This window comes from Saccoglossus kowalevskii, chromosome 16, assembly GCF_978046115.1.
Source record: "Saccoglossus kowalevskii chromosome 16, keSacKowa6.1, whole genome shotgun sequence".
Classification (NCBI taxonomy): Eukaryota; Metazoa; Hemichordata; class Enteropneusta; family Harrimaniidae; genus Saccoglossus; species Saccoglossus kowalevskii.
In genome coordinates, this window is record NC_140656.1 from 23,340,817 (window position 1) to 23,355,106 (window position 14,290).

Here is a 14,290-nt window from a genome sequence, read left to right on the forward strand (position 1 = left end):
TCAACCTCCTAGACCGGGCGACACATTTACTGGTGGGCCACATCTCCTAGTGTCACCTGGCTCTCTTGGCCGGGGCCACTACTGTGCAATGAGCGGCCTTAGACGCATGTGTTTTCGACGGCAAACTGAGTCAGGGGGTACGCAGACTGGATATCTTCCACCCTCTTTGTTCGCGGAATGGCGGGTACAGTGTCGGAGCTTCGAAATACAATAAACCAGAGGGTTCAGATCAAATCAGTCAGTTGGCCCAGTCAGGGGTAAGCGGAGGGCACCCCAAGCACAGAAAACACAACACCCTAGGGCGTCTCCCGCTCGCCAGAGTCAGCCAGGAGGCAAGCGCTCATACCCTTCCACGGGAGGGAAGATTAGCGGCGTGCCCTCAGGGAGGAAGAGACCAGGCTGTCATCCACCCTGGCAGCGGGGGTAGCATGTTTGACGCTTACCTCTGCGACCGGGGGGACAGGCATATGTTCGGCGAGTGACCAGGTCTCGCTAAGAACCAAATCCCAGGACACGATCCTCAGCCGATTGTCATCTCCCAGCTGTCAAATTTTGCTTCTCTGCCCGGTTCGAGCACTGAGTTGCTACAAAAACCTAGGATTCAAGACGGGGTGCCAAGCACATGTTTTTGTGTTACGGCCCAGGCAGGCAGGATAGGCCGGTCTCCCCAATTTCCATCGCCAGGTGGATTACTGCAACTGTATTAGAGGTCTTATAATACTTTAACTTCTTCGGCACAGAGTGTGCAGAGACACCAAGTATGAACGCATGAGGTCTGTGCGATTGCTAACTCGCTAGTGCTAGCGTCAGGCGCCCCCCTCAAGCACACACTGAGGGCTGGCCTCTGGAGAACGCAGAAGTCTTTATCAACTACTACCTAAGAGACACCATATTCATTTAGTTGGGTCCCGTCGTAGCGGGTCAGACTTGGTTTGCTGACCCAGCCCGAAAGGCCACAAGGGTTCCTGCGCATAGGCGATAAGTCAGTCTCGGCATTTTTGCGAACAGATTTCTCTACCATCAGCACTCCCTGGAAGCTCCCGGGTCCTGCTTTGCGGCCTATGCCATCATGCAGAACTGTTTCGGTCTTTACTTCCAAAGCATACAACCCGCAGAACCGGGTTTGGTGCTAGCTTTCTATGACACACCAAACCCTGTCACAGCAGCAGCCATTTGGCTTCTTGCTCCAGGGACAGCACAGGCAAGGTAAGACACCACCCTCTATTTGGTCTTAACTAAGGGTGAGTGGATTGTTGTAGAGTGTATCATCCCGGACTGGGAAAGAACTTCATCATTTTTCTGTTTGCTCGGAAAGCCCTCCATCTATTGGCATCTGGCATCTGTCAAAATAGTCATTTTGACTGACCGGAGTCTATGGTGGGTAATTGAACGTAGTGAATTTAGGCAGAGGGTTCTCCGAACCCGCCTATTCACATAGTTCATATCGACCATAGACTCCGGGTCCTCCCCAACCAACTCCCCAACCACTCCACTCTTTCCGTAGCGTTGGTCTAAGTCCTCGATGCGGAGAGAAAGGAACCAGAGTGATTATCCAGCCATAATGGAGACGCCACATGGCCTCGGTCACGTGGTTTGTGGAAAGGGAAAAGAATCTTGGGTTCATAGGGCTTCCCCTGACCAAGATTCTATCTCTCCGTCATTGGCAGAATCGCTGATTAATGCCTACAGTTCAAAATAGTCATTTTGGAGTCTATGGTTGGGTATGAACTATGTGTATAGGTGGGTTCAGAGAACCCTCTGCCTAATTTTAGTAGTAGTTCCAAAAAACAATGTACCGGTAACCTCGTTATAACAAAATCTTTTGAGGGACTTAAAATTAGTTTGTTATAGTGAAGTGTTCACTATAATGAATCACATTAGTGAGAGACATGCAATGTGTTCATTATATCAGGAAATTCATTATAAACGTCTCCATTATAACAAAGTTACAGTGTATACTTTTCCAGAGGAGCTTTCTAACGTTATTAGTCACTTTATTAACACGTAGGCAATGTCAGTAACATCGGAAGGATTGGAATGTTTTGGTGGTCAAGGTTACATAGAAGACACAGGACTGCCGGGGATCTTACGTGATGCACAGGTAAAACTTATATTTTGAGTTCTAACTTTGTCAGGTTTGTAACTCTGGAATTTGTAATTAGTCCCCGTTCGGACACAGTCCGAAAACGGGGACTTATGTTTTCACCTCCGTGCGTGCGTCTGTGCGTGCGTCCGGACCTATATCTTAGAAATGCCTGGACCAATCACAATCAAACTTCACACATACATCATACATGATATCTTACATATGCACGATCTGATTCAAGATGGTCGAATGGCGGCCATTTTTGTGCTAAAAATCATCAAAATCAAGCATTTCCCGGCTGTTTACAGATGGATTTTGTTCAAACCTTGTATATACGTTGGACATTATAGGACCTTGATGAACATCATTTTGTTTTACGATCTGATTCAAAATGGCCGAATGGCGGCCATTTTTGTGCTGAAAAATCATAAAAATCAAGAATTTCTCGGCTGTTTACAGATGGATTTTGTTCAAACTTGATATATACATTAGATATTATGGGAACTTGATGCAAATAATTTTGTTTTTCAGATAACATTCAAAATGGCCGACTGGCGGCCATTTTGTTTTAATGAATGGGCTTCTAGACCCATATTTCCAACTTGTTTTGACTGATTATGTTCAAATTTTAAATATTCATTATACATCATGTCATAGATAGACAGATATATTGGTTTGATGATCCTATTCAAAATGGCTGAATGGTTGTCATTTTTGTGCTAAAAAATCATCAAATATCAAGCATTTCTGGCATTTATGGATGGATTTCGTTCAAACTTGGTACATACATTAGACATTACGGGTTCATGATGCACGTCATTTTATTTTTCAGATCAGACTCAAAATGGCTGTCTGGTGGCCATTTTGTTTTAATGAATGGGTTTCCAGACCCATATGTCTGACTTGTTTTGACTGATTATGTTCAAATTTTTAATATTCATTATACATCATGTCACAGATATACGGATATATTGGTTTGACGATCCTTTTCAAAGTGGCCTAATGGTCGCTATTTTTGTGCTAAAAAACTTGTTTTATTTTTTAGATCGGATTCTGAATGGCTGACTAGTGGCCAATTCACTACGTTCAATTACCCACCATAGACTCCGGTCAGTCAAAATGACTATTTTGAACTGTAGGCATTAATCAGCGATTCTGCCGGTGACGGAGAGATAGAATCTAGGTCAGGGGAAGTCCCATGACCTCAAGATTCTTTTTCCCCTTACGTCACGAACCCACGTGACCGAGGCCACCTGGCAGCGCCACAGGTAGCCGTCCTTCACTCTTAATTTCTCTCCGCCTCGAGTGGAGATGAAATCTAGCGAGCTCTGCTGGATCGCCTGCTTTTTTTCCTGTCCGGATTTATAGCTTGGGTTGTTGCCACTGCTCGGCATCTGACATGGTAGCTGGTAGGATAAGTTTTCCTTGTCTTTTTTTTTACCCTCGTGTCGTTTTCCCCTTTGTGTGTAGTATTTTTCACAGCAAAGAAATCAAAATCCGGCGCCACTACGTAGTCACATATTGATTTCATGGCGGCACTTTTTACAACTGTAATTCGTCTCCCTCATGCATGTCGTCTTTTATTTTTAATGTATTTAGCAATATATCGATTTAATGACAGCTCCAAGGCTCGCTGCCTTTTTCTTCCGGTCTCCTCGTCTTTTGAGCCGACCGTACAGTGGTTTATTCAGGATCTACCAGCATAGAACCCGCATCCGAGATGCTTTGTCGTGGCTACGTGTGGGTTTCGGGGTTTTTTGCGTGAAAGCGTGTTTTATTCACTGGAGTTCTGAGGCCTGAGATTTTCTTTCAGAGCCATCAAAATCGCTGACACTGACCGCGTCACAGCAAGGTCGCGCGTCCAGTAAACAAATCGGTTAAAGTGAGTTGCGTGTTTTGCATGAGTGGAAAGTTCTCACGCTCGGCTACCGGTACTTCATGTATTGGGACGTCGAGTAAGAGGCCCGACGGCGGAGGTACCGATATTTTCTCGGTCTCCCCCGCTGATCGGAGGGCATTCTCACAGTCTGTTTTTTCAGGCGGTGTTTTACCCGATTTTACCGGCTGCAGCGAGGCTGTGCCCCTGGAGGCTTGCCTCCTATGGGGCCCGTTGCGGGTCTCTTCGTGGACCTTTCCTCGCACGGCGCCGAGTTTGTCTCTGAGTTGAGGGCTTTGGTCGAAGGACTGTCGGGGCAATTGCGTCCCTGGCAGGCCGGGTAGATCAGACGCAGTCCGAGCGAGCTGTCTCCACTGTGTCCCCTCGGTGGGCAAGCAGGAAGAGACACGAAAGCATGTTTGCATTCAAACACGTCTCTTCCGGGGAACCCCCGTTCCCAGGCACGGCTCTCCCACTATTTTGGGGGGTGGCCGAGGCCCAGGCTAATTGCCCCGGTCCTTCTCGGGATCCTCGGGCACTGAATGCCAACGGGGTGCTGGCAGCCAAGTCTTTGATCTCGGGGCAGGGCTTTCAGGGCAGGGCACACGTTGACCCCCCCTACTTTCAGCCAGCTAGAGTTCGTGACGCAGTAACGGTACAATGATAACGAGTTTTTCCTTGTGTCCGGTCCCCGCTGTGGGTTTTGACTCCTTTCTTACCGACCCACGGGCGTCCCCAGAGGGAACCGACCCTGTCATGAGACGCACAGTCGAACACGCTCCCTCTCACATATTAAAGTGAAAGGAGATGCAGTTCGCTCACGTCGGATACAGCCGGTACTCCGGGTGTTCCCTCAGAGTCATCCATCTGTATGACTCGGTGAGCCACGCTTTTGGGGTGAGGTGGAGTATCATTGATCCTAGTGATACGATGTATATACCCCCACCCTTGATCCTAAAGCAACCACCTAAGGTTGCTTCAACGCTTATGGGATCACGGGCATCGGGATCCAAAGCAACCCCGTTGGCAAGTCTCTCCCTGTCCGTCTGAGTGCGGAGTGGGGCGCAGAACATGCAAACGGTGTTGATGGGCGGCGTTGGTCAGCCGTGGAGGATGTAATGCATAAGGCCCCCGAGTGGGGATAACATAAGGCATCACTTCCCACTGGACCAAACGCTACCCGGTCGGTGTGGTTTCGGGATCAGACCCCGGTACCACGAATTTGGCAAACCGGGCAAAGGGGGATAGCCGCGTTCCATGGGTGTCCTTTCCAATTGACCCATCTAGCCCTGAGGACAGAGTTGCTTGAGCACATTATGCGTGACCAGCACTCTGGAGACCTTGGAGGCAGAACGCACCAGCCTCCTAGACCAGGCGACATTTTTACTGGTGGGCCACCGCACATCTACATGCGACACCCCCTAGTGTCACCTGGCTCTCTTGGCCAGGGCCACTACCGTGCTACGAGACGCGGCCTTAGACGCACGTGTTTTCGCCAACAAGCTGAGCTGGGGTACGTCCCCACCTCAGTGACGCAGACTGAACTTCCTCCACCCTCTTTGTTCAGGGAATGGTGGGTACAGTCTCGGAGCTTTGGAGTGCAATGAACCGGAGGGTTCAGTTTGAATCCGCTAGCCAGTTGGTCCTACCATGGGCAATCGGAGGGCACCCCAAGCACAGAAAACACAACGCCCTAGAGCGTTGTCCGCTAGCTGGAGTCAGCCAGGAGGCAAGCGCTTATACTCTTCCATGGGAGGGGAGGGTAGTGGTGCGCCCCCAGGGAGGTAAGAGCCAGGTGGTGGCTCCTCACCCTCCCTGGGCGGACGTCTACCCGGCAGCAGGGGAGGCATGTTTGACGCTCACCTCTGCAACCGGGGGGAATAGGCACGTGTTCGGTGAATGGCCAGGTCACAACTTAGTGACTACTTCAGGCCTTGGGGACTCACCTCATGGGGGAAGGAAGCACACACCCCCTCGCAACTGCCGAACACATGGCCACATATCCCTGTCAACACAGATTGCGCCGGTGTAGTCCGATTTGGAGACAACAGGTGACCGATCCTTGGACCTTTCCAGGTGGTAACATCAGTTTACGGGATACCGCTGAAATCTCCTTTTCCCCCCGTCAGTGTCTCCCCTGTTGGGTACTGCCAGGGGACTCCCGCAAGGCGGAAGCAATCAGACAGGAAGTAGCAGTTTGCTGGGGAAAGACGCCATACACAGGGTACATCAGCCGGGGCTAAGGCCAGGCTTCTACCCAAATGGGTTTGTAGTACCAAATCTACAAATGGCAGGCGTCCAGTTTTGGACCTAGGCAGACTGAATCAGTACGTGCTCCTCGATCGGTTCCACATGGAGACACCATTCAGGGTTCTTCTCTCCATCCACAGTTTTGACTGGCTAGCCCCGTTAGACTTAAGCGGGGCCTACCTGCACGTACCGATGCACCCAGCAAGTTGCCATCTCCTTCGAATTGCCCAGCTGGGCCAAGTATTCGAATCTCGGGTGCCTCCCCGTTCGGGTTAGGCACAGCGCCCTACGTGTTCACCAGAGTGATGAAACAGGTAGTGCTGCTGCTTCACCAGATGTCGGTACACCTCAATCCGTACCCAGACTTCCGGTTACCAACAACCCGGGCAAGGGGTAATAGCCGAACGTGTCAGGCTAACACGGGATTTACTTCACCAGTTGGGCTCATTGGTAAATCGACAAGTCCCACCTCGACCCAACGTGCAGTTGGTGTCCCTGGGCATGGAGTTTTGACACAGAGGTATGCTTGGCTTAGCTATTTCAAGCGTATTGCTTAGCGCTAGGCAGCCTAGCCGAATGCCTAGTCAGAGTTCCCTCTGTGTCCCTCCGCGAACTAACACGGATCATCGAAATGATGACCTCGGTTCGAAGGGTCGTTCCCCAGGCCGCACTACGCAGCCGCCCGGTATAACGCTTGTTATAGCGCCGAGCTCTCCTATGGGAACTAGATAGGCGGGTTTCGATCTCGGACCAAGTGAAGGAAGCCCTGCCCTGGTGGTCGTCACTGGCCAACCTCGGACAGGGGAGCCCCTTGGGCCCGCTCGCCGCAGGTATGACTCTGGTAACAGATACCTCCCCCTAGGGTTGGGGAGCGCATCTATTGGTCCAATAAGCCTGAGGATATGGTCCCGCATTAGTTTCGGGACTACCATATCAACCGGCTCGAACTGAGAGCAGTGTACTTAGCACTACCACGCTTTCTACCCGTAGTTCGAGATCACAGAGTCCTGCTCCGCACAGGCAACGCAGCGGTGGTCTCCTTCAAGAAGGAGGGGGGAACGCGTTCCCCATCGTTGTCAGTCCTAGCGGAGCAAAATCCTCCTTTGGTGCCTGGAATACAATGTGGAGCTAACCGCACACCACCTTCCAGGGGTGAGGAACAGTCTGGCGACGCCCTTTTAGGGCGGCTCTGTCTCCAGAACACGGAGTAGCTGATACCCCAGTGGGTAGCCTCTAGGCTGTTTTCGGCTGTGGGACGGTCCAAGGTTGGACCGTTTTGCCGCACTCCGGAACGCCAAGCTCCCGACGTACGTAACACTCCTGCTGACTCCAGGAGCCTGGGCCAGGGTCACTTTGCTAGCCCCGTGGACCCACTTAGTTGTGTGCGCCTTTCCTCCCTTCCCGCTAGTTCACCGGGCACCGGAGAAAAGTTTCGACAGGTGCACACCCGCATATTATCATGGGTTGCACCCAATTGGCCAAGCAAGGCCTAGTTTCCACTTCTGTTGGGAAGGCTAGTCAAAGCGCCAGCAGTGCTTCCGGACTTACCGGACCTGCCGTCCCAACCAGACGGCGCACTACCAACGAGCCCAGCATAGAGGCTCTCAGTAGACCCGCACATATGAAAGCCTTATCTGAGCGGGCTGCCAACGTCCTGGCCAGGGCGAACAGGGATTCCATCTACGCGGCCTACATTTCTAGGCTGCAAGCATACACTGATTGGTGTAGCAGAAGGGAGATTGATCCATACCATCCCTCTATTGGCTAGGTAGCAGGCTCCTTCTTCCACCTGTTTGACGAAGTGGGTTTGTTCTACGCAGCGAGCGTTGGCTACAGGTTGGTCTTGTCCCCACCACTCAGAACGTATGGGAACAAGACTAGCCGATTGTCCTATTTTTAGGAGACTATTTACTGCTTTCAAGACCCCATACAAGGGAGCCACCCAACTGGGACTCGTCGGCTATGTTGTCTGCTCTAAGCAGACTGCCTTTTGAGCCTCTCCAATCAGCACCACTCAATTTTTTGATGTGGAAAATAGTCTTCCTACTGGCCCTCGCCTCAGGTAGGCGCCGGTCAAAGCTAGGCGCGCACTATCCTTTGCGGACGGTTGTGCCGCTTGTATGGGCGATCAAGTTGTACTAAGACACGAATCGGGTTCTCGCCAAGAACCAAATTCCAGGACACGATCTTCAATCGATCGTCATCCCCCGGCTGGCAAATATTGTCAGTCCGGAGGATCAGTAGGAATTGCTGAGTTGCTACGAGAACCGTACCAGGTTTTCTAGACAGGGAACCAAACACATGTTTTTGTGTTACGGCCCTGACAAGCGGGATAAGCCGGTTTCCCCGACTTCCATCCCCAGGTGGATTACTGCAACTGTACTGGAGGTCTATAATACACTATCCTCCTCAACACAGACCTTGCAGAGACACCAAGTACAAGAACATGAGGTCCGTGCGATTGCTAACTCACTAGCGCTAGCGTCAGGTGCCCCCCTCAAACACATTCTGAGGGCAGGCTTCTGGAGAACGCAGAACGTCTTCATCAACTACTACCTAGGAGACACCCAATCTATTGAGCAGGGTCTCTTCATGTTAGGCCCCGTCGTAGCGTGTCAGGCCTTGTTTGCTGACCCAGCCCGAACGACTGCAGGGGCCTCTGCGCATAGGTGATAAGTCAGTCTCTGCATTTTTGCGGGCAGATTGTCTGTTTCACTAGCACTTCCTGGAAGCTCCCAGGTTTCGCTTCTGTCGACCTACGCCCTCATGCGAACTGTTTCGGTCCTACTTCAAGCTATCACCCCCGAGTTCGGCTTGGGTCTAGCTTTCTCGGGCACACCGAACCCTGTCACCACAGCAGCATTGGCTTCTTGCTTCTGGGACAGCACAGGCAAGGTAAGACACCACCCTTCTTGGGTCTTAACTTAGGTTTTTGGGTTTGTTTTTCATCCCGGACTGGGGGAAAGTCTTTCATCATTCTCCGTTTTTTTCTGTTTGCTCGGAAAAACCCGCCACCTATCGGTGTCCGACTCTGCCTACAGTTCAAAATAGTCATTTTGACTGACCGGAGTCTATGGTGGGTAATTGAACATAGTGAATTTAGGCGAGGGTTCTCTGAACCCGCCTATTCACATAGTTCATACCCACCATAGACTCCGGGTCCCCCCCCCAACCTCCCCACTCTTTCCGTCGTGTTGGTCTAAGTCCTCGAGGCGGAGAGAAAGGAACCAGAGTGAAGGACGGCTACCTGTGGCGCTGCCATGGGGCTTCCCCTGACCTAGATTCTATCTCTCTGTCACCGGCAGAATCGCTGATTAATGCCTACAGTTCAAAATAGTCATTTTGACTGACCGGAGTCTATGGTGGGTATGAACTATGTGAATAGACGGGTTCGGAGAACCCTCGCCTAATTTTGTTTTAATGAATGGGCTTCTAGAGCCATATCTCTGACATGCTTTGACTGACTATGTTCAAATTTTATATATTCATTATACATATATTCATAATGGCTGATTTTGTTTTAATTAATGCTGTTCCAGAGCAATATCTCTCAATACTCATTTTTTCCCTATTGTTTTGGCTTTAAATTCATCTTACTAAAGTTAAGGTTGAATCATGTAATACTTCATTCACTATTTGCTGTTATTCAGATAAAAAACACAAACTTGAATTTATTGTACATGTGTGCATTACATTTTCTGTGAGATACATAGACAAGCAAATCCAAGTTTTATTTGTCAACAATTATTTGCATGGTTCTACTAAATTTCACGAACAAGCCTTGGTAGATTTTACTAAACACATCGCCTACTGTAATCCTCCATGGGTAGCCAACACGAATGATATAAAACAGCGTAAGTGTTGTAATTGGTAACCTATGCTAAGAAATGATATGCACAATGATGTAGTGTTATTAGGGCTGTCAAAAAAAACAAATTGGGAATTTTGAATATTATCGTAGTACAAGTTATCAATGGAATAATGTGTTTACATGGATTCTTATGAGAAATGTTTCAAATTTTTTTTTATTATTTTGTATATATTTTCCTAATCACATCATTCTTTCCTCATAAGTATTTTAAATATGAATGATTTGCGTGTATGTGAATCATTACACAACAATTTTTCAATGATTTACTGTGATCATTTTTTTTCTATGTAGTGAACTACCTCAATATATATGATGTCACATTTTAGAATGTATACAATGGCCCCTTGCTAAGTCATGGGTCTCTGAATCCAAGCAAAAGCCACGACTTGTGTTGCGACTTACCAATGGGTCTTGTGAAAGAGGGCTTTATGCACACGTACATTATAAAAAGCACATGTACACACGTGGGTTTATTTATAGTACGTTTTCTTTATTTCACATCCCTGTTGACACCTCAAGTCGGGCTTTGTATCTCAGTACTTGACGGCCAGTTGGTGTTAAGTTGCCTCCGTCAGCCCTTTAACGGCCAATTAAATACCTGATGCGAAAACTAGTTCTTCTACTCCAAAATTGCCAGCAAAACACAATCCAACTACCTGGAACTTAGCCAAAACCGTGACTCAGCGAGGGGTCACTGTATATAGTTTGAACAACAATTCATGTCATGCTATTTGTATACCACATACTAGCATAGTTACATGTAGAAAATTTGATCTATTTGTTGTTTTATTTCATACCACAAAATTAATTTTAAAAACGGAGCTGATACCCTCTTAATCTTGGCAGTTGAGAGACATTTTGTTACACAGCATTTGCATCTCTGTGTAAGTTAAGTGAGAGACATGATATAGTTATTGTTTTGTTGCAGGTTCTTCCAATCTGGGAAGGTACAACCAATATACTGTCTTTAGATGTACTTAGATCCATTAGTAAAACACAAGGACAAGTCTTGCAGGCTTTGATGAAAGAAATACAAAACAAACTGACAACAGCTACAAAATCCACCAATCCGAATGTACAAAGAGGCTGTGAGCTGACATCCCAAAGTGTGGGTAAACTTGCCAAGTTCTTGGAAGTTACATTTGCTGATGATCCTGCCATGTTACAGGTTGCAGCAAGGGATTTTGCTTTCAGTTTGGCTCGGTGCTACATGGCTTCCCTGCTGTTAGAGCAAGCTGCGTGGGATGAAGCAATGGCGCATGATGCCACCATCGCCGTAAGGTAATAAAAACATGTACATGTAAACTTGTCTAAATTGATTCTTATGTAGGGGAAAGCTTTGCATATTTATAATCATATGAGTAGCTGCGGTTATCCAGTGAAACATCCACATACTTTAGGTCACTTCTATTTTTGACACACAAGGATTTTAATAATAGGCATATGGAAAAGGCTGTGCAGTCTCACTAATCTGCATATAAAGAATGGCAGCTTACTAATATGTTAATGAAAAAAATTTATCCTTGGAGCGAACATCCAGGTAATTTTACTGCCTGGCAACAACAATGAAAATAAAGGCCAAAAATTCCCAAAAAACTGTGATTGTGATAGTTGTTGAGATACTCCTGAACAGTGTAACAAGATTACCCATATATGTGCAACATATATAAATTTGGTTACCCAGGATTACTGCAAGTTGAGTTTGTGCTATTTCAACGGCTCTTTAACCAGCGTTCCACAGCAGCTCACACAGAGCCCATAGAAATACATGGTACAGTGATTACACTTAGCAACATAGAATGTTCTGTGACATAGCTTTGCCCCCACGAGTGGCATACTAATTTGTATATGAAAAAACTCTGGCTGCTTTCTATTTTAAATGGTGGCTTACTAATATGCATGTGAAAAAACACCTGTTGTTACTAATCTGCATATGGAAACAAAATGATAACTTGATAAAATGATAAAAATGATAAAAAAAAATGGCAGCCTACTATTCTGCGTTTGAGAACATGGCAGCTTATATGTGCTAACGAAAAAAGAAATAGCGACTTACTAATATGCATATAAAAAATAAACTGGTGGCTTACTTAATCTGCAAATGAAAAAAGAAATGGTGACTTACTAATCTGCATATGACAAAAACTGATGGCTTACTAATCTGCATATCAATTTCTCCAATACCTGTCCATAATCACAACATTTGTAACTATATATTGAGTGCAATAATCATTATACTGCAACAACAATTATTTTTTTGGCTCTGGTGTAATAAAAAAAAATTTATACATGTTTTACATTTCAGGTACATTGACACATATTAGTAATATTTCTGTATGCATAACACAGTTTTCTGTTTCCATGGTAACTTATGTGGTAACTATTACCAGGCACTTGAACTTGCGTCTAATTAGGTCAGACTTAAAGGTCATGGTGATGCAGCTTTTTTAATTGAATACAATCACCCCTTCCTGTCAGTGCCAAGGCTTTACATACCAAGGACACCCTCAACGGTTCTAAAAAACTAATTACTTTGTTTTTGTAGCTTTCAATTTTTTAGTTTCATTCATTGGGGTTTCTCATCAACTTCTCACTTTTTCTCAGGTGGTGTGAGCAGGATTTAATTCCAGCTGTGACGAACCACAGTTATGGTTACTATGACAAAAAGAATATCGCCATGGATACAAGCATAGTGATGGATGGTTACACCAACAAACCACTGAGCAAAATGTGAAATAAAGTATATTGCGTACCATAATGCTTCTATTAATTTGTCCATTAAAAATAATTATTTTGAAGCAGGCTGAATTGTTAAATTTCAATTATATTTTTGTAGAAGCTGAGTCATCATCTGATTCAGCAAGTGGTAACAATATTTTGAACAGTGAAATTTTGTGACAAAAATATTCAATTGTTTGTTCTCATTAGTATTTAGGTTGATATATTGCATCTTGATTTGATCCATTCAACCAGGTGGTTGAATTGCCAGGGCAAAAAAAAAACACTGTTTTAACAGAATTTAACTGTCCATGCATTAAATAGAATTTTTTTTCATCAATTTGTTGATGCACTTTACAATGCAATAATTCTGGCCATATTTATTCTTGTTTACTTTTACTGATAAGTGTTTTGGACAATTCAGGTACAAATATACTATATTGTATTTACAAGCTTTTGGGAATTGAGAATTTTATTGATATTGTGTGATTATTATATATATCATTGGTTTTCACAAAGTTGCTATGCATATGCTTATATTGTATTATAAATCACTAATAGTTGCATAAGCCTAATCTCACAAGAAATTCGCTTTCTGGATTAAAAGTACAATAGATAGATTGACATTGTAAAAAACATAAACAATAGTATCCCATGATTCCTTTGTGTAATCCCTGGGTTTGACAGGTCCCCCTTTAAAGAAATTTTAAGGAAATGGCACATTATATAATGACACAACCGCTACCATAAAAACAGAAACTATGTGATTTAAAAATAACTTTGGTGTTAATATACTGATGTATGTGTAAGCTACACACACAGTAACGGTAGGATACAAGTAATATTTCGGGGCAGTGGGCTAAATGCGGTCGTGGGGACTCGGGTTCGATAACAAAATACCCAGCTCAGTGTTGCATGTAAAGTTAGAATGTTGTATTAACGCTGAACAAGCAAAAACACAATCGTAATTATCGCTACTTGGATACAGTAATACACAGTAATGTGTCACGTAAAGCAGTTATTTCTCAATAAAAGTCTCAATAAAAAGTAGAAAATACAATTACAAGTATTCTGTAATGTGCTATGAAAATGTATTACAATATACTACTCATTACGTTGTTACTATAATGACTAACAGGAATATCTATGCACAGTAATGTATAGTGCCACAAACTGCTACAACCATATAGGCCAACACATCAGTACAGAGTACTGAAGAGAATGTATGGCATACACAGTAATCCTAACTTACTCAATACAAATGGCTACCACATACACAATACAGTATTTACTAACTAGAAACACTGAATGCAGATAGATACTACGTAATAGGTACTAAGGCTATGAATGCCTGAGTATTCCCTCAGTACATAGAAGTATATACTAGTAACAACAGAGATCAGCACTCGGATACTAAATACAGGTAAAATAAAAGGAAAATACTTCAAAGTTACTATAATTGAAAAGATTACTAAATACAACAGTATGC

General features: G+C 45.5%; 1 protein-coding gene across 1 annotated transcript in view; it reads left to right on the plus strand.

Annotated features, from left to right (window-relative positions):
* Window positions 1-13,861, plus strand: part of LOC102804393 (acyl-CoA dehydrogenase family member 11-like) — a 29,339-nt gene extending 15,478 nt beyond the window's left edge. The window contains exons 10-12 of the mRNA XM_085491244.1: window positions 2,009-2,101; window positions 11,012-11,364; window positions 12,688-13,861. Coding sequence (XP_085347370.1) covers window positions 2,009-2,101; window positions 11,012-11,364; window positions 12,688-12,817 — 576 coding nt within the window. The 3' untranslated portion in view covers window positions 12,818-13,861. The remainder of the gene's footprint in view (window positions 1-2,008; window positions 2,102-11,011; window positions 11,365-12,687) is intronic.
* The last annotated feature ends 429 nt before the right edge of the window (window positions 13,862-14,290 follow it).